Source organism: Poecile atricapillus, chromosome Z (genome assembly GCF_030490865.1).
Source record: "Poecile atricapillus isolate bPoeAtr1 chromosome Z, bPoeAtr1.hap1, whole genome shotgun sequence".
NCBI lineage: Eukaryota > Metazoa > Chordata > Aves > Passeriformes > Paridae > Poecile > Poecile atricapillus.
Genome location: NC_081289.1, coordinates 23,736,274 through 23,755,162, shown reverse-complemented (window position 1 = coordinate 23,755,162; position 18,889 = coordinate 23,736,274). Strand labels below are relative to the sequence as shown.

General features: G+C 41.0%; 2 protein-coding genes across 3 annotated transcripts in view; one reads left to right on the top strand and one right to left on the bottom strand.

Annotated features, from left to right (window-relative positions):
* LOC131593057 (synapsin-3-like) overlaps positions 1-18,889 on the top strand; it is a 164,486-nt gene that overhangs the window by 42,097 nt on the left and 103,500 nt on the right. The gene's annotated exons all lie outside the window — the stretch shown is intronic.
* LOC131593058 (metalloproteinase inhibitor 3) overlaps positions 64-18,889 on the bottom strand; it is a 37,302-nt gene continuing 18,476 nt past the window's right edge. Inside the window, exons 2-5 of the mRNA XM_058865249.1 lie at positions 11,865-11,947; positions 5,896-6,007; positions 5,074-5,195; positions 64-4,438 (exon numbers count right to left, since the gene is read on the bottom strand). Coding sequence (XP_058721232.1) covers positions 4,241-4,438; positions 5,074-5,195; positions 5,896-6,007; positions 11,865-11,947 — 515 coding nt within the window. The 3' untranslated portion in view covers positions 64-4,240. The remainder of the gene's footprint in view (positions 4,439-5,073; positions 5,196-5,895; positions 6,008-11,864; positions 11,948-18,889) is intronic.

The following is an 18,889-nucleotide window of genomic DNA, read 5'->3' as shown; positions in this document are numbered from 1 at the left end:
CAAATCCATTTGTGTACATTTGAAGTCGACAGAAACTAATGCAAGTGAAGCAGAGACAGAATGTCTGTGATAGAAATAAAACCACTTTACTGTTTAGAATAAAAGGACACTATAAAAAGTGAACATTATGCAACATTACCTTAAAAGACAATATACATTCACTGAATATAAAATTTATAAATAACATGGAGGAAAACTGTAAACAGTGCTAGAAAATTTAGCAACAAATACATTCCTTCTGGACAAGATTTTTCACATGGGTTTGGTTCTCTCCCCAAGTTTCCATGACTATCAGGAACAGCAGAGTGGCTCTATGAAGGAAGGACAGTGAGAGAGAAGCCAGTACAAGCAAAACAGCAACAAATGTTTAGTGGGTTTTTATGGTTTTTTCTCAAGACTGGTAGCCCCAAAAGTCACCTACTCTAAAAAAATCAAAAACTTTTTGCAGTTCCCTAAATTCTGTTCTCTCCTTCTAAAATGTGCTATAAAGCACATTATAAGTAAGCAGTGTTTTCAGAGACACCTGCAAGGATGGAAGCTTGTTCTCATGGAGGCCTTTATCTCCAACAGTCTTTACTGCAAAAAACACAACAGTATATTTCCCATCACTGTGAGGTAGCATTTCACTCTGATAAGTATGAATGGGATACAATGACAGATTTAGGTTTCAGAATAGTCCCACTAAAGGGCCACATAACTTTTTAAAACATGAGAAATTTAGATTTAAAATTGGCCTTTTTTGTCCCATACAGGAGAGGTAGAAGCCTCCCACTTTAAAGAGGACTTTATTTAAGGAACTCTATGCACAAATCTCCTACTCTCTACCCCCTCCATTTTGGAAAAGGCAAATGGAATCTAATCTTTCCCAAAGCTTCAATATATATTTGTGTCATTTTAAAGGGGAAAACACTTTCCAGCAAGTAAGGAAAAAAATATGTGTAAATAAGAAACTGAACAGCTTCAGTCCAGAAATTAGCTATGCACTTTAAAAAGTATTTTTAATAATGTTGGTGTGTCTAAAGCATGGTGGCAGGGTGTGTGTGTGTGTGTGTGTGTGTGTGTGTGTAATCCTGGACATGTCCATTAGCAAGGCAGAAGAAAGGAGAGCTGACAGAAAGGAAGAAGTCTTTGAGTCTGATTTAGAGCCTGTTCAATCCATGTAATGGCTTCCACTTCAGGAGTGCCTTCGGGCAGGTCCTTAATGCAAGCACAAGCACAAGAAATGCATGTCCCTGATAGCATGCACAGAAACAAAATAAAGAAGCTTCCCAAAAGAAATGTATTTTCACTGGATTCTTCCCCCTCCTTTTGGCTCCACATTTTGAAAAGCCTTAACAACTATTTCTTTACACAGCAAGGGCAAAGATTTGCCATCAAACCTCTGCCCCTGCCAGTCTAGCTGTCTGCATCTCAGAAATATTTTACCGTCCGCAAAACAAAGTGGGAATATGCTTTACTTTCTGGTAATGCATCTGCTGTTTTTTTGTTTACAAAGCACATAGCTACATCATATCCTACGTAGGGACACAAGTCCTCATAGTATTAGAACGCAAATATTTTCACAATAATTTGAGTGCAATACTGTGATGTCTCAGCTAGATAAATGAATCAGTGACAGGTAAAATACGCAGAGCTGCAGTTTAATGAAAATTCAAATCAACACTTTACTACATCGAGGGGCATTTTTGTTTAGCCTTCCAAAGCTGTGAGATGTGGCTGCAGCTCAAAGAGATGCTGGCTTTGCCAAGTCACCTTGAGCTTGAGGAGGCCACATCCTGCAACACCAACTCCGAGCAATGCAAACACTGAGGGTGGCTCCGTTCTGCCCTCAGTGACCCTCACACATTTTGTCAGCCATGCACAACTCAAACAGAGACTGTTCCACTGGGCCCAAAGCCCAAACCCATGTTTTGGCAAAAGGAACAACTTTCTGAACCACCACCTGATCCTGTGATGGGTGTCATGTACTCTCCCTCTCATCTCCAACCCATAATTTAGGAGTAGTCACAGGGAAGAGGACTTCTGAGAAGTGTTCCAAGTCTAAATCACAGGAAAATCCAATAGACTTTCAATATGTTTTGTGCTGCATTGCCACTCAGAGCTGCTGGGGAAAAAAATACATGCAGCAGATCTGGGCACCTCTTACAGCAACTCTGTGAAAATGCCCTTTAAAGTTCATGCTAAAAATGAAGCTTTATGCTGCAACAAGTCACCCAGCAAATGGGGCATTTCAGAGGGTGTACATCTGGCAGAGCTCTGGTAGCACACAAGGAACATAAAAACACATCAGGGCCCATCTCAGACACCCTTTCTTTTCCATTTGGCAAAGAGGTTCTAAACAACTCTCCAGTAAGAGGTCACTGACAGTAAAATGCTGTATTGCCACAAGCTGGAATCACTGCAACAACTTTTACATGCTGATGGCAGCTCTGCTTTCTAAGTGGAATGAACGGAAGATATATGGAAACTTAAGATAAATAATCATAATAATACAAAAATGAAGTTAAGCACAATCTTCTCCCTGCCCAAGCCCTCCCCATCCAAAACTTAGTCACCCATTTTGTCAGCACCCCTTCTTCAGCATCATTAAAACTTAAAATACTTTTATTTGATAAGAAAAATTATATTATAGTTTTCTTAATAATAAAAAAAACAAAATAGAATGAAAAAAAACACTTCTCCAGTCAACAGCAAAGCACAAGACAGTAAGGCTTCTCCTCCCACATGACTGCAGGACATGGTATGAGCACATGCACAGGGCTATGCTTAACAGTGCCTAGAGGGAAACACAGCACTTGACACAGAAGGAATCCTCTGGGTAGTTGAAAATTTTACAATCCCAGACAACAGTTATTAGGAGACCACTTTTCCTTGCCTAGCCCACACACACACACTTCCTTTCACCATATAAACAAATGCAGCTATTGTGGCTGCAGGGGAGGAACGGTGGTGCAAGGAGATACAGAGGAAATAATGACTGTAGCCACTACTGCAGATACACTGGAGCTTCAATATCTTAAAAGCAACTCACCGACTCGGAATGTCAATATTTCTGTCTTTAAAACACAATCAAATCATTCTTTTGTTTATAACACCAAAAAAAATTCCATGTCCTGTCAAAAATAGCTTATGTCATTATGTGTATATACATCTTAGTTCAGCAAAACACTATTTTTGCAATACTTTTTTTTTTAATAATAAGAGTTGTAGCAAGTCTCCCCTTTCCCTCTTGCACACAATTGATTTACAGTTGTTATTTTTGCATCTGTTTGGTTTAAGGTGTTCACAAGCTGATTTTGCTGTTGAAGCTAAGCTGCAAAAATTTCAGGGGCCAATGCTGCTCAAAACAGGATGGGACAACACTTCATATGCTCTGCTGTAGTTGCAGTTACCTCCCTGAAAATAGGGGATGGAGCTTTTGTTTTTTGAAACAACAACAACAAGAACACAAAATACTCTCTTTTGTTCTGGGGAAAGACAGAACTTCAAATGTGCCGTTGCATTCACACTGTGACTGAATTAGCCAGGACAGTCAGTCAACAATGCTTTTACCAGATGATGTGGTCAGACACACCAGGTAAAGTCTCCCACTGCTGGAGTCAATCACATTCAATCAGAGAAGTCAATCTCTTCTATAGAGAAGGATTTCTTTTGGATGTAATTTTGTCCAGAGTTTAGGCTGTGTTTCTTTTTCTTTTGCTTCATTTGCCTGATTAATCTGATTCATGAAATCTGTTTCCCTTAAAATAGATTTTTCTATGTATTTTCAGCACTTAGTGCATGAGGGGGGGTGATGGGAAGCCAGCACATAGAAGAATACAGTGCCTAATTGGCATAGTTTTTAGATTTTTGTTTTCCTAAAAAAATAGAGATTATATTGCTACAGCTAATGATACATGTAAGAGAGCAAGAGCTCTGTCTTTTTTTTTTTTTCCTTTTTCCTTTTTTTTCCCTCCCATTTTTCCCCCTGGTGTGCAAAAGTAAGCTCCCAAATGTTGTCTGATCAAAATGAGTGGTATCAAAAAATGGAAAAGGTGATTACAAATTCAGTAAGGTAGCACAGACTTTTTTCTTTCCTTTCCTTTTTTTTCTCTTTTCTTTTTTAAGTGTTCGAAGTGCTAGAATTTGCATGAAAATAGGCACTAATTTCATTGTCATCATCACGATCTGGTAAGAGTTAGTGTCCAAAGGAAGATCAGCCACAAGTAAGGGAGAAGGGAGATAAGGAAAGGGAAGCTGCTCAGGGATCTGTGGCATTGATTATCGTTTTGTCTGGAGGTGCCCATCCTCTGTACCAGCTGCAGTAGCCTTCTGCCCTCTGGATGCAGGCATAGTGCTTTGCTTGATATCCTGAGTGGCCAAAGTTGGAGAGCATGTCTGTCCAAATGCACTCATTCTTGGAGGTGGCAAAGCAGGGCAAATAGTAGCAGGGCCTAATCTGCAATTGGAAAGAGAAATCAGGTAAGACTACATGTAAAAACAACATTATATAAAATGTCTTTTTAACAGAGACAAGTGATTCAAACTTCTGCTACCTCAAACCTTGCTTACTAATCCAAAATTCAGCCTCAGTTCTGTAAGCACGTAAGCATGTGCTTAGCTTCACACACACAGCTAAATTCCGTAGTCAAAAGGGCTTTTCAGGTGCAGAAAAGTTGAGCTTATGTCTATGTTTTTGCAGGCCTGACGCCATGTGCAAAAGTCTTAGTTCCAGTGCCAGGCTGTGGGGTTTTAAGTACTCAAAATGTTTACACAGGAAAAAAGCTGGACATATCTTGCCAAGTCTTTGGTACCTGATTTCATTCACCTGCAAATGATTCTGCATAGATTCTGAAAGTCTTCCCCAGCCCAAATTAACTCCGACCGGGTATTAAAGGCATAGACTCCGCATTTTTATTTGATTGTCTCTTCTCTGGTCTTGACACTAAAAATGAATCTTACTTCTTCTCTATAGAAATTGCTGTCCCCCATTTCTCTTCCTGGCTGTTCTCCAGCATCATAGAGTATTACCAGCCAGGAGAAACAGAGTTCCTGGGCTTGAATGTCTGAATGCCACCTTAGAGACACACATACCTTGCAGCCACAGCCCAGGTGATAACGGTGGTTCAGTCCTTTGCGCTGGGACAGAGTCAGCCGGTCCCATTTCTCATACCAGTTGCACAGGCCAGTGTAAACCTTCCCCTCATACACCCGGCCTTGAAAACAGACACATGGTCACAAGTTAGCACTTCTCAGCTCAAGCACTTCTCTCATTTCCTGACATTGCTAATGCTCTCAATATGTTTGGCTTCAGCCACTGCTCAGCAAATGCTTTCTTTTTATTAACTGGTTCAGGAATCTCTGGCCAGCCAGATAACAGCACTTCTGAAAGTCAGGAGTGTTGTGCCAGCTGAGAGCAGCACCAGCAACATGCAGGTTAGTGATGATGCTCTCCAGCTCCTCTTAACAACTGAGCAAATGAACTGACACCTTCCCTGGAAACAAGACTTGGCAACTGCCACATGTCCATCCCTCTGCCTCCCCCCATCTCAGCAGCCTGCATTTCTCCAGCTCATTCCAAAAACAACCTTCTATTTCTGACAGAGCCCAGTACCACCCAGTTCCCTGTGACACATGCTAGCTCAGGTACAAATTGAGAGCCATGAACTGTCATACAACACACTTGTCACAGCATGCCTGGGTATAAGATACGCTTTAGGAAAGAGAGGGACATCTAGAGAGTGAAGTGACTCTCTGATTCATTCAGAGTAGAGTACTTAACACCAGAATACTGTTAGCCATCTTAACACTTAGGAAATTGTGTACAGAGCTGTCTACACCACTGCCTGTGTCCTCAGCAGGTGTATGTACAAAACAGAAGAGGTTCTGCTTATGGAGAAGTACAAAATCCTTTACCTGTAATCAGATATTGGTACTTGTTGACCTCCAGCTTGACTCCACAAAGACTCTCAGAGGCTTCTGTGTAGATGTACTGAACATGTGGCATTATCTGGAAGCCCCTGTACATCTAAAGAAAGAATAAAAATGCTTTAAGTCATCTTAAGAGAACAAATTTCACTTTAGTTTCTTTACTATCTACATTTCTAGTTTGTGGTGGTAAGCAACAAATTTTCTGGTTTTTATAAGAGTGAAGGAATAATGACGCTAGCTGGGCTCATGGAAGTCTCCCTACCAGATCTGCTGGTAAAGCAGAAAAAAAACACCTGCTAATAAGCCATTGCAATTCAGCACAGGGACCAGTTTTTCCCATTCATATTAGTTCCAGTGGCACTGACTGAACAAAGCACCAATGCTGCAGGCTCTGCCAACATCCTGAATTTTTTTTTCCTTTTATAAAGGTCATAATTAGGGAGAAATAAAATTAGTTCAAGCTTGGAATCTTTCTCCTCTATGTGATTGAAACAATTTCCTCCAAACTAAGGGGTTTTTCTTTTAAACAATTACCCTATTTTCCAGTGTTGCTGCTGTAAGAGTTTCAAACCTTCAGCGCTCAATCTAAGTCATCAAGCCAGACACCTCCTTCTCAAACGCATAGCACACAGCTCCTGCTGACCTCAGCAAGGACTTAATGTTTCTCTAACTCAATGAATGCAGACATTGAATTCTACACCATCTTCTAAAATTAGTCCCATACTGATGGGCGCCATAAAGAAAATATCATGTATACATAATTCCTCTGCACTCCTCCTCCTTCATAATCTTTCTTCCAGCTCAGTTTAATTGAAACATGAGCCCACAGATACACAGTTGGATTCAGTCAGAAATTAGCACATGTCCCCATCTGACCTGGCCTTACTGCTGCAATTTAGAGAAACTCATGCCCACCTGTTAACAGCATAATGAAGTCTTTGCATAGCAATGAAAGAACCACTACATGTGTACATTGGACCCATTTAACATATCCTAATTTTGAAACACAGAGGATCATTTCCCTGAGAATTTAATCTTTAAAATTTGTTTGTCTTTTCAAAGCATTCAGTCAGTCTTTTTTCCCTGCCAACTCCATAAATGGCCAATATTTAGAAATTAAAGAAGAAACAATACAAATCAGAGAGAATCAGTTTCCTGGTATTTCCCAGCCTATCCTTTTCTCTCCCGTCTTTACTGATAGACAGCACATTCACATTCAATTTAGTAGTAAATATTAATTATTTAGGCAAAAGAGGACCAAAAAATCCCAAACCAGCTCAGAGCTACAGCTCCTTGCTGCTGTGTCACCTAAGCTGTAGTAATCTTCTCCAGGCTGCATTCTATTCCTTAAAGTCCCCTATTACTCCAGAGTATCTCACCTTTCCCTCACCTCCTTTAAAAACAGAAAATCTTTTTTTTTTCTGAAAGAATATCTATTAATTTAACAGACTTTATGCTAGGTGCAAATACTTATTGTAAAATCATAAAAAATCACTACTAATTATGCTATGCTGAGAGGCCAAATTATCTTTGGAGCACCTACAGAATGTCAGCCAGGTGAGTGTTTTTTTCTCCATAGATAGATGCCCCTAATCAGTATAATCTCGTAACAGCATCAGAACTCAGTAACAGCACTGCTGGGTACAGTAAAAGACATGCTAAAGAGTTTGCATTTTCCAGCCTTTCTCCTATACCCAGCTAATATACAAGGAAAGTATTTTTTTTAAATTAATCCTGCTTTATCAACAAAATCTCATAGAACATGTTTGAAATATGACATTGTATCCATAAGTGGCCAAAGTCTTTCAATGGAGATGGAAGAAGTGAACTTTACCTAATCTCTGCTTTATCCCTGCAATTTTCTTGGTATCAGATGACCTACTCAGATGTTCCAATCCAGTCAACATAGCTAGAGATCTAGACTCTGGCATAAGCATCCTGTCTGTCCTTGGATGAGTTATTTAGCCCTCAGCACACTTTTGTTTCTTGCTTCCCAAGGGTGCTGTGAGGAAAGGCACACAGAATAAAGGTCACGTGTCCAGAGCCCTTTCTGGTGGGTGTCACACCAAAAAGCTCAGATAACAGTATCTGAGCAGATAAAACTAGCTAAGATAACAGCTGGGGCTGCCTAGTCCCTCCAGGCAGTGCATTATCAACACTGCAGAAAGCTGCACACTGTGCATGGCAGTGCAAGGGGTCTGTCACTCACAGTGCTGAGCTCCCAGTCATGTTGGGCTAATTAGTTATAAGGTCTGCATGTGGACAGGCACACTTGGAGCCCTTTCTTCCTCTTGCCCACAGGGCTATGAGCTACACTAATCATTCCCCTGGGAAGTTGCCCAGGTCCTTCCTACAGGACTGTTAAAATCATCGCTTTTCGCATCTTCTGAGCCATCAAGCCCACCATGACTGCCTAGGAAATAGCCAGTGATGCTGAACTGGGGCTTGTTTTTCAGCTCCTGGACCTAATTTCCTGTTCACATTACCACTAGGGTATTAGCCATTGTCAGGGCTGCTAAAGAAAGCATGCTCAGCCACCTACTTCCATTGACCAGTGACCCACATCAATGGCAGCCACTGCCACGCTGCCTGAACCTGTGCTGGGGCAGACAGGGCCTCCCACATCCTCTGAGGACTGAACAAAATTCACCAGGAGGACCTCAGTTCTCAGGGAAGGAAATGAAAGTTTGGCAAGGGGGAATCTTCTACAGATGTCTGCTGTTAAAACAAATAAAACAACACCTTGATCATTACTTCTGGATATACAAAGTGTCTTGGAAGTGCTGTTAGACCAGTCAGAAGAAACCTACCATAAAGCTAAGCTCCTAACTGCTACCCTCAGAGTTCTCCTGTCCCCACAAATGTGTGTTTTTGGAAGCTTAATAACAGGGAATAAAGTATTAGCAAGCATGACATGGTGATGTCTGCTAGTGCTTCTCTATTTCCATCTGTGTCAGCATACCCCTTAGCAGCCCCCATACTGCCTCAGAAATGCACAGTCAAGTCCTGTGGTGATTCCTGCTGCTTAAACAACTTCACCCTGTAAATGTTCATGATATTCCTCCCTTTATCCCTCCCATGTGAGGTTGCACTAGATACCAAGAGCTGGGAGTCACTCCTTGCCTAACCCTCAACTACCTAAAAGATAGGCAATTCACAGGAATTAGGCATCCTCTCTAGTCAAATGCCAAGAACAGACACCTCCAGAACAACTCAGCCCATCCTAAAATAGCTGCCTACAACTTGTGGGCTGAATTACACTTCGGTGGTTCCTCTCTCTACTCATTGACAATTGAGAGAGCAGGAAAGGATCAACACCTCATTTCAGTCTGTCTAAAATTAAACTAAATTAATCCTACCCCACTTCTTTCCTCTTGGGACTATCATATTTCCCCCCATAGACTCATTTTGCAGATAAGCAACAAACCAAGGAAAGTCTCCTTGCTTCTGGCAGCCTGTGCAGGGTACTGCCATGATCAATCAGGATTGTTTGTGTTCATGAAGGAGAAATATCTTGTCTCCTTGTTTCCTTTGCAGTTTCCTGAAATAGGCTTGGGCCATTCTCAGAATGCACTGCAAGATCACAGAACATGTAGGGGTTAGATCAGTCCTCTGCAGATTTATGACACGTGATCTCAAAGTATTCTTACATTATTTGAGAAAGCAGTGGGGAGAGGCAGAGGTTGCTTGGAGAAGTACAAGGTCTCTTCAGAAAACAAAACTCTAGAAAGCCTGGCACTGTTCTGTCCCTGTGGGCTGATCTTGTGCTCCTGTCCAGGCCCCAAGCTGGTTTAGTTGTGAAATGCAGCAATGAGTTCAGGAATGTTAGTGAGATCAAGAATCTAACCTGGCAAACTCCAAGGAGCCCATGATAGAACTACAGAGATGGTTTGTTGCCCTTTAAGGCTTTCAGTGCTTTCCACACACAATTCAGCACATACTGACTAAATGGCTTGTTTATTTTTCACCAGCAGGTGCAGAAGGGTTTATACAGACTGACATGTTAGTTTTATCTTCAGAGTTGTTTCCATGCAGCTGTGCAGAGCCATAGGCCTCCTTAGTTCTCTTTTCAGCAGGAGGACAGTCAGCTTTCATAGGAGCAAACAAGGGAGAAATTTGCTGTGTCACTCTGAACTCCCCCTCTGTATGCATCTAAATCCCTCTTTATACTGAAGTCTCTAAGCTCAGCAGAAAGACTGCAGGGTTTCCAAAGAAGACACTTGGTTTGTTTGTTTATGAAGAACTATGTCCTCTGGACATTCCAGTCCTACTGAGCACTTAAGCTTCAGGTTCCTTCCTGCCAAAGGTCACAGTTAAATGTCCAGTGCAACATCCCACCAGCCCACCATCTAAGCAGCAGACATAAGGGCAGTTTGACCAACACACGATTTCCTTTTTAAAATCCCTCTTGCTTTTGTTGGACACATAACTTCCTAACAAAACACTGTGGAAACGCTCCTGCAGAAAGGCCCTGCGCTGCAGAATAACCCAATGAAAACAGCCAGGACAGGCTCATGTGTCTTATTTAGTTAGAAGAGAAGCAGTGTTCTGAGTGGTAAAAGGTAGTAGTTCATTTCAGGGACTACCATTATCCATTATTCCAGATCACTGTTCGTGGTCATATGTTAGACACAAAGTACCAAACTCTTGGCACTGAGAAGAAGGAAGAGTAGTACTGGACAGACCAGGATTAAATCAGAAAGACAAGTTGATGAAGCCACCCATAAAAACACAAAAAGTGGCAGTGCTGTCTCATTATTGCCAATACAACCAGGCTTTGGTGGGGTTTTGTTTGTTTGTTTTCTTTTGTTGTTGTTTGTTTTTTTTTAACAAATATATATTTTGTTTGGAATCTTGCAGAGAAATTTTTAAGGTTAAGGTAGCCAACAAGCCCAGCACCTCAGGCCCTTTTGTTCAAAGTGCAGGCATTCCACTCTTGTGGAAGAGCCATGCCAGGACCAGATTTGGCTACGTGCAAATGTCGTGGTTTTGCGACAGCTTATGAAACAGGCTTTGCGTCTCTCCTCCCCACTTTCGTGCTTAGCTATAAACTGCCTTATAAAGAGAGTTACTGTTACAAGGCAGGCAAGTGACTGTTTTTTTCTGAACCTTTACTTTGTCTAATATGTTTCAGATTTCTGCAGTCTCTGCCAAGCTTTTCCATTCCCTTTCTTTTTTTTTTTTTTTCCTAAAGACATAAACCAGTCTTATGACTGGAATGGCATTGCCAAGAAAAACAATCTAGGGCTGATTTTTAGCATTACATAACAAGGGGGCAGTTTAAGAAAAAAACCCAAGTCCAAAGCAACAGGTTGAGTGCAGTTTGTGCAGCAAAGAGTTAGAGCTCTGAAGAAAGAAACTAAAGAAATCCAGCAACTGGTGTAGTTCTCTTCTCATCTCTGAATCAATACTTCACAGCTCTTCTAAGCCGACAATATTTAAAAGCTACAATGCTCTGTTTAGCTTTATAGAAAGACTGCACTATATGATTTTCATTTGTTTTGTACATGGAAAAAATGGCGTAATCCTAATTGGTGGTCACAAAGAAAGCAAGGAAAGAAATGAAATGAGCACTCTCCCAAGGGTGGCAGACCCCCTACCATAATTTCCTTCTTGGATTTAATTAGAGTGCCACGTGGAAAAGCTGGCATTTCCAGTCTATCACTGTGTATGTAGAACACAAAACATGTCTTCAGTACCTAGAAAAGACCATCTGGCATCTTTTATTAAAATAATGGAAGAATTCAGGTATTCAGCACTGTATGTCAGGAATTATCTCCTCCTGTTCCTTTCCCCTCTTCAGACAAATTTCTACCAATTGCTGGTTTCCTTCCATTCTGTACGGCCAGTACAAAAAATGGAGGTGCTGTTAAGTATGCAAAGTGTTCATTATTACATGTTAATTAGATTCCTTACCATATCTACTAGACCATGAGAAATGTCTGCAAACATACCTTCATCTGCTTGACCGTGTACCGCATCGTTCCAAAAGGTCCATCTTTCATGAGCTTCTTCCCCACCACTTTAGCTCGGATTACTGTCATAAGGGAGGAAAAAATACAGCAAATTATAGGCAACTGTACACAACATTTACGCTATACCCTTCACTTAAAAACCCCACAAAACTGGTTAGATGAATTGTCCTGTAAAATAACAAAACCCCAGGTCAACCTTCCTCTCAATTTATTCTAAATCTCACACACAGTGAAGGCATGTAATGGGATGGCAAAGCAGGTGTTTATTTAGAGGAAATACAGTTCTGTGCAAAGACTAAGAACAAGCATTATTTGTGGTTAAGTCTCACTGAAATCTGTGGAGCAGACTGTAGCTGGGACCAGGACAGATTAAAATCCTTGCACCAAGCCAAGTTTGTAATGTCTTAGCTCTTAACATACAGGATGATGTTCAATAGGATAGTACTTTTAAATTGTTCTTTGTGTGACAAATACAGCTTCTGTTCCCAGCAAACAAAAAAACTCAGTACAGGGCACTGGAATATCCCATATCTGGGACTTCACTACAACTGCCACCTTTGAAGTACCAAAAAACTAACAAATGCTCCCTTGAACAAATAGCTACTGTGCAACCATTGGCAACCATCAAGTGCCCAGTGAAAGCTGTCAGGCCAGCCAGAAATCACCTGGAAGATAAGCTAAAGCTGACCCATCAGATCTTATGTAGACTGCACTGCATTTCCTCATGGATACCAAGGGGCTGTGTGTGCTCTGTGGCACAGGTACCACCACTGTACCACAGATGCCCCAGAGCAATGTCACCTGAGCCCAAGCCAGCACAGATAAGGATTCTGAGGTCCCATAGATAAGGATTTTTCTTTTTGATCTAGTGGGAAGTTTACAGTCAGTGCTTAATGAAGCGTTCTCTTGCTCATCCATTTTTGGGACATTCCACACACACAAAAGAAAATTTAAAAAACTTCTTTCAATCCTCTTTGAAAAAGTTCTGCAACCACCTGCTCCTGTCAGCAGAAAAGCTCAGGGACAGGGCAGGCACTTTAATCTACCACAGAAAACCAAAAAAAAAAAAAAATGCAGGAAGGCATAGAAAGGAGACAAAGAGGTGGAAGCAGGAAAACAGTTATTTGCCTTACAGCACTATCTAACTGCAGCAACACAGTTCAGGGATGTTTTGCTGAATATAAAGGACTTTAAACAAGCATTTTGTTGCATCTTAGCTTATTTAGAGTTCAAATCTGTAGAAGCCCGCTGAAAGGAATGAGGAAAAGGGGTTTTTTTCACTACCTAGGTCCAACTAAGGAGGCAAAAAGCTTGTCCCAGCTTTCAGAATAATCAGAACAACAGATTTAAAGGAACAGATAGGTCTGGTTTTATACACCAGTTCCTGGACCTTGTTTCACAAGGGTGGTGTGAAATGAAGACAAATCCACTCTGCTCTGATTTATAGCCTGTGCTTCAGCCAGACTTGTCAAAGAAATTTTAAACTAGGTAAGACAGTCCTGGCTTTGATTCAAAGAACCAACAAAACCTTCATTCACTGAGTGTAAAACTTCATGTTTTTAAAAACTTCTATTTCCCAATAGCAGTAAAAGCAATTTTATTGATTCTTCTATTTAACAAGTTGTTCTGACTTCAATTTACTCTCATCTTCAAACCTTAGTAGCTGTATTGAACCATGTGCTTGAGGACCACAAATATCTTTAAAGAACTAGCTTCCTCCACTTGCTGCCCCCAACCACCACAACCACCAGCAAAGCTATAAAAACCAGACTGTGCAAGGGCCAGTGAGAAAGAACACAATTCCTTAAAGTTTTCTGAATTCCAGGACAACTTACTAACACTGGAATCTATAGTAGAAAGTGTCAAAAGTCTTATCTTCATCTGCTGATACACTGAAATTGAAAAAATTGGTGTTTGCCCAACACATTTAAAACCAACAAAAAAATCTTATATCATATTGACAATGATAAGAAATATACTAAAAGGCAGTATTACAAAATGGTAGGGTTTCCAAACCAGAACACAGTTAGCATATAAGATAACAAGCATGTTCTCAATTCCTGAGAAAATACTTTAAAAACCATTTTCTTCACTTATTTCACTACTAGCTTGTCAGTCCTTTAATTTCTAGTTAGGGTACCACAGCTATTTCTGACAGAAACTTTGACTTATGGACTAATCAACAGCTTCACCAAATATTCAGAATGCATATCTCCACTAGGACTTAGGAGCATTCCGATTTCAACTAATAATACCCTTGCAAACAAGTAAAAGGGTCTGTATTTTCCTGTTATTGTGCCTCAATAAAATTGAAGAACAACCATCCTAGCAAATTCACCTAGAAAAGCCATGAGAAACCTTAGTGGGCTGTCACTTCAAGCCTTTTGTAAGAGGTTCAAGCCCTCTGTTTTTCTGAGAAGTTGCCTTTATCACTCCAATGGTAATATTTTTAGCTAAGTTATTTTCTTTACTGAAGAGCTAGAAATGCAAAAAGAACCCACCCTGCATATTTTTTCCCATATTAAAGGAAAAATTAAGCTGTTAGCCAAGTAGCAGAGGATATTCCAAGTTAAGTCTATCACCTGTAATTTGTGAGGTTAAATTCCCATCCCTGAGGATGAGATACCTCTGAGCCATTGGAGAGAAATGCTGGATGGACAGAATTGCTCAGAGGTTGCTCTTGCATGTGTAGCTTCAAGCCCCTAAGGCTCCACACACGAGAGCGGCTTGTACACCTTGCTCAGAGCAGAGCTCCACGCTGCACATCTGCAGCCACGTGTTTCCCAGTCCCTATCTTTGCTCCTTCAAACTCCCCAGTTATATGGCTGGGCCACTCTTCACACCTGGCCAGAAAATAAAGAATACTGCTCTTGATTGAGCAGGAACCATGCATACTTGCTAGAGAAGCTTTTTGCCCTCTATGAGTTATCTGAAATTTACAGCATTTCTGATGCAAATTTAGTCCATGTTAAGTTAATGAAGTCAACTGTTTACAGCTGCAGACTCCTACTTCTTGAGCAAAATGAGGCAAAAGGTGCTGTGACTTCTTTCATGAGCTCCTCCCTTCTCCTTGAAGCTCTATTACAGTCCTGCTATTACCGATGGGAAACTTTATCCCACACAAGTGGTCACCAAAATAGCTGCATATTTTTAAACCACAATTCCTTTGAAGCACTGCCTATGAAAATACTCCAAGATTAATGTTTCTCAGTACTTTGGGGTTTCAGGTCAGGTCACTTTGTGGGACTGGAGCAGTTGGCAAGGTCTCATGAGTGATTCGTAATTATTTATGAAAAGCTAAATTAGACAAAGATATAAATCTTGGTAAGATAAGCATGGCAGCCATGCCATGATGCAAAGAGGAGAAAACACACACACTGCTTCTCAACATTTGACATGATTAAAAAATTGAGGGAGGAAACATCCCCTCATAAAAGGAAGGAAATCGGGCTTTTAGTTGATACTTTGTTTTAAAAAATAATGAAAATAATAACCTGCTGTGTTTGAGTATTCAAGAAATGCATTTAAGAATGTATCACAAATTATTAGTGTATTTATCTCTTTTCCCTGCCTTTTTGGGGTTTTTTGTTTGGGTTTTTTAATGTAAACTAGCTTGGTAGTTAGGACAACAGAGATGGCTCAGATTTGCCAGGCCTAGTAGAGAGCCAGCAACTACTGGTTTGTGTTTCCCCAGCATCTCTAGTGTGGTAAAAACTGTCTGCAGGTGCAAGAATACATATAAATACAGGCAAAAATCTCCTACATCTTTTCCAAATGTCACTGGATGAGGTCCTATAAAGGCAAACAAATCAGAATGGGCGTATGAGAAGAAGTTTTATTTTCCCATATGCATAAATATCTAACTCAAGTACTCTTTAACTTATCACTCTGTGGCCATTTTCTCAAGGATTCAAGGGAGAATAGGCCTAAAGGCAAGGTATGAAGCAGAAGAGAACGCTGACTTTACATCTGAGATGGCAGAAGGCATTCTTGTCATGAGTCAAGGAGCAGAAAAACAGGCAATGAGACATTAAGACATGCATTTTCCAAGCTGAGGAAACAATACGGTGAAAAGACTTGTAGCTACCAAGTACTTCCATCCAGGCACACAGTAACTACTACATCTGTGGTAGCTCTTTTTTCCCAACTGACAAGCAACATCAAATGTCCTGGTTCAATCCAGTGTCCTTTATCAGGACCAGCCACTAGATGGTGACCCTGTCCCAAATCCTACCTTCCCCTGATGAGACCCAGGCTAACATCACCAATCCCAGCTGCTTCCTCAGCTGCACCATGAGAACCAGACGGTTTCATGCAAGTGGGCTGGTTGTCTTCCATAAACAGCACTTTAAATGGAGGCACACCCTTCAGAGACCAGGATTTGCTCCAAACCCATTTCCTTTGTGACCAATTACCATGAATATCTCAGGAGGGTAACAACTGCTACATTTCTCATTATTGTTTCAATGATTTATTTTAATGGTGTGCAATATGAGTAATTTAAAGTGAGAGTTTTGGCTGAAATGCATGCTCACTGCATTTGAGTGAGTGAAGGATGTGGAGGACTCGTTGTTTACTAATAGAGACACACGGGACAAGTTATTCTCCAGGCCATTCTCTGACATCCAAATAGTGGCTAAACAAAATATATAGGGAGCAGCAACGTGACTGGGAGGCTGAAGAAAAACTCCTTCTGTCCTTAGGACACTGACTACACCAATACTTAAAAACACTGCTTTAAGACCAGACACGTGATATGCCAAGGAGGATGGTTTCCATTTTATTCATCCAAAGACTATGCAAGGGTTCATGTCCAAGAGCAATTTACTGAGAGCTTTTTACCAGCTTTACTAGCAGCTCTCTCATTTGATTTGCCTCACAAGAACTCCCTTCTGTGCTGGTACATGCTGGAGGGCTCACATCACCACAGGGCTAAGGCAGCTGGTATGTTTTAGACTCCTGAGTATACCTAGCACACTACTGAAATATTAATGTTATTTATGGGGGTGTCCCCCAGTGTGGTCAAGGCAGGATGCTTTTACATTCAGATTTTCTAGTTCTGGTGCTGATGATGCTGCTAAAATGGAATTACTGTCTCCCTCGCTCACTCTCATAATATGTATTCCCTTTACCACTCCCCCAACTGATCTGTTAGCAATTACCACCAACACTCTTGGCTGCCCTAAAACCAGGGGACCATAACTAGAGGTGGATTGTGTCCTTTGAACTGGAAGCATGGCCCAACTGTATACAGCCTCTTGGGAGGCTCTATTAAATTGCCTGGCAGCTGCAGGTTTCTGTGAGCAGCAAGTAGCTGGTGCCTGCTTTAGGAGGGGGAAGCAATAGCAGCCCTTCACCCATTCCTTCACTTCCACAGGAAAGCAGAGTGGAGAGGGAAATACTGATTACAGCAGAGGATTTATGAAAAGGGGAAAAAAACAGAAGCCTACAGCCGGTTTGCTGATCTGTTAGTACTGAAAGTTGCCTCCTCCTCCATAACCAAAACAGATTTTACGAATCAGAGTGTTGAATTTGAAGGCTTCTTGCAAAGCACAAGAAGGCTGAAAAAATACCATGGAGGAGCTTTATTTTGATTCATTCCATCATGACCTTCATCCACAGCCAAAAAAGGAAAAACAAACCCCTTTTGCTTTGTCTTTGAAGAAGTCAAATCCAGCTGTGCTGGTACAGAGCATCACCAAAGAACATCAAGGAAGCAACAAAAAGGCAGTGAAGTTAAGAGGTTCACTGCCTTCCTCTCATACCCTGACCAACAAACTAGTTCCCATTATTGGCACTCCAAATCTTGACTTTTAGCCTTTTCAAAGTGCTCTCAGGAACACTAAAGGAGAAAGAGCACCTTTTCAACACCATTCACCTCTGCCAGTCAGTTGCCACATAAATACCACATTGTAAAAGATGTGTGTTTACATCAGCAAGTAGCTAACAATGAAAGTCTAAATAAAAACAGGAAAGCAAGACACAGATAACTTTCCTTCCCCTGTTCTAACCAGAATTATGACATTTACTTTCAGCCTTTTTTTTACAGATCCAAAAAAACTTCCCCTGTCTGTGGCATGGCAAGTCTGTTTGAAGGCCACCCCCAAAAAAGCAGAAGGCAATTAAATGGGTTTGCCCAGGCCCAGGCTCCATATAAAACAACTGATCACAATTACACTTGCTAAATATTAACCACATTTCCCATCCCTGCAGATTTCCTGGCCACTGAGAGACTGTGTGCACAACATGCTGTGCTGCTTGATTTCTAACACTGTAAAATAAGGAATGATACAGCTTTTTCATACAAGACTTTGTGTCAGACCTTCCACCACCTCAAAAACCATAAACTGCTCTAGAAGGGCTTTACTTGGGAAAATTCTCCCAACGAGACCATAAATTACAGAAACAAGGTTGCATAAAACAACCAAGCAGAACTTGGTTAGTGCTTGGCATTTCACCTGTAGTTTATTAACTGGATACAACCTTTGTGATGGCAGCAGTGTCAACCATTTTTCTCCCTCCCTATATGGGGCATCTGATCCTAAGGAAATCCAAGCACCCTTTGAAATACATTAGAATCAGGGAAAAACAAGAGATCTCTGTTAAATGAAAAGCTGTAAATTCTCTTCTGGACATTTCTTTCAGGTTCGTACATGCAACTTGGTCAAAGACTCTTCAACTTCCCAGCACTGCCCCTGCATTTAGCTCCTGATGTTAAATGTTAGTTCCCCTGCTTCCCCATCATACACACTGTTGGGAAGATAGAGGCAAGACTGAATGCAGAAGGAAGAATGGATGGATCTAAAATGCATTTAGAAGATCCAAGTAGAACCTCTTAGATCCATACGTAGATGTTAGTATGTATAAAAAATAGTTTCAGGAAATACCTCATGAAAAACACAGAAAAGCTAAAGGAAGAAAAGAAGGGAAAATCCCACTGTCTATGGTTACCAGCTATTACACTTATTAAAGTCAATGAAACCAGGTAGACATAAGAGATTAGC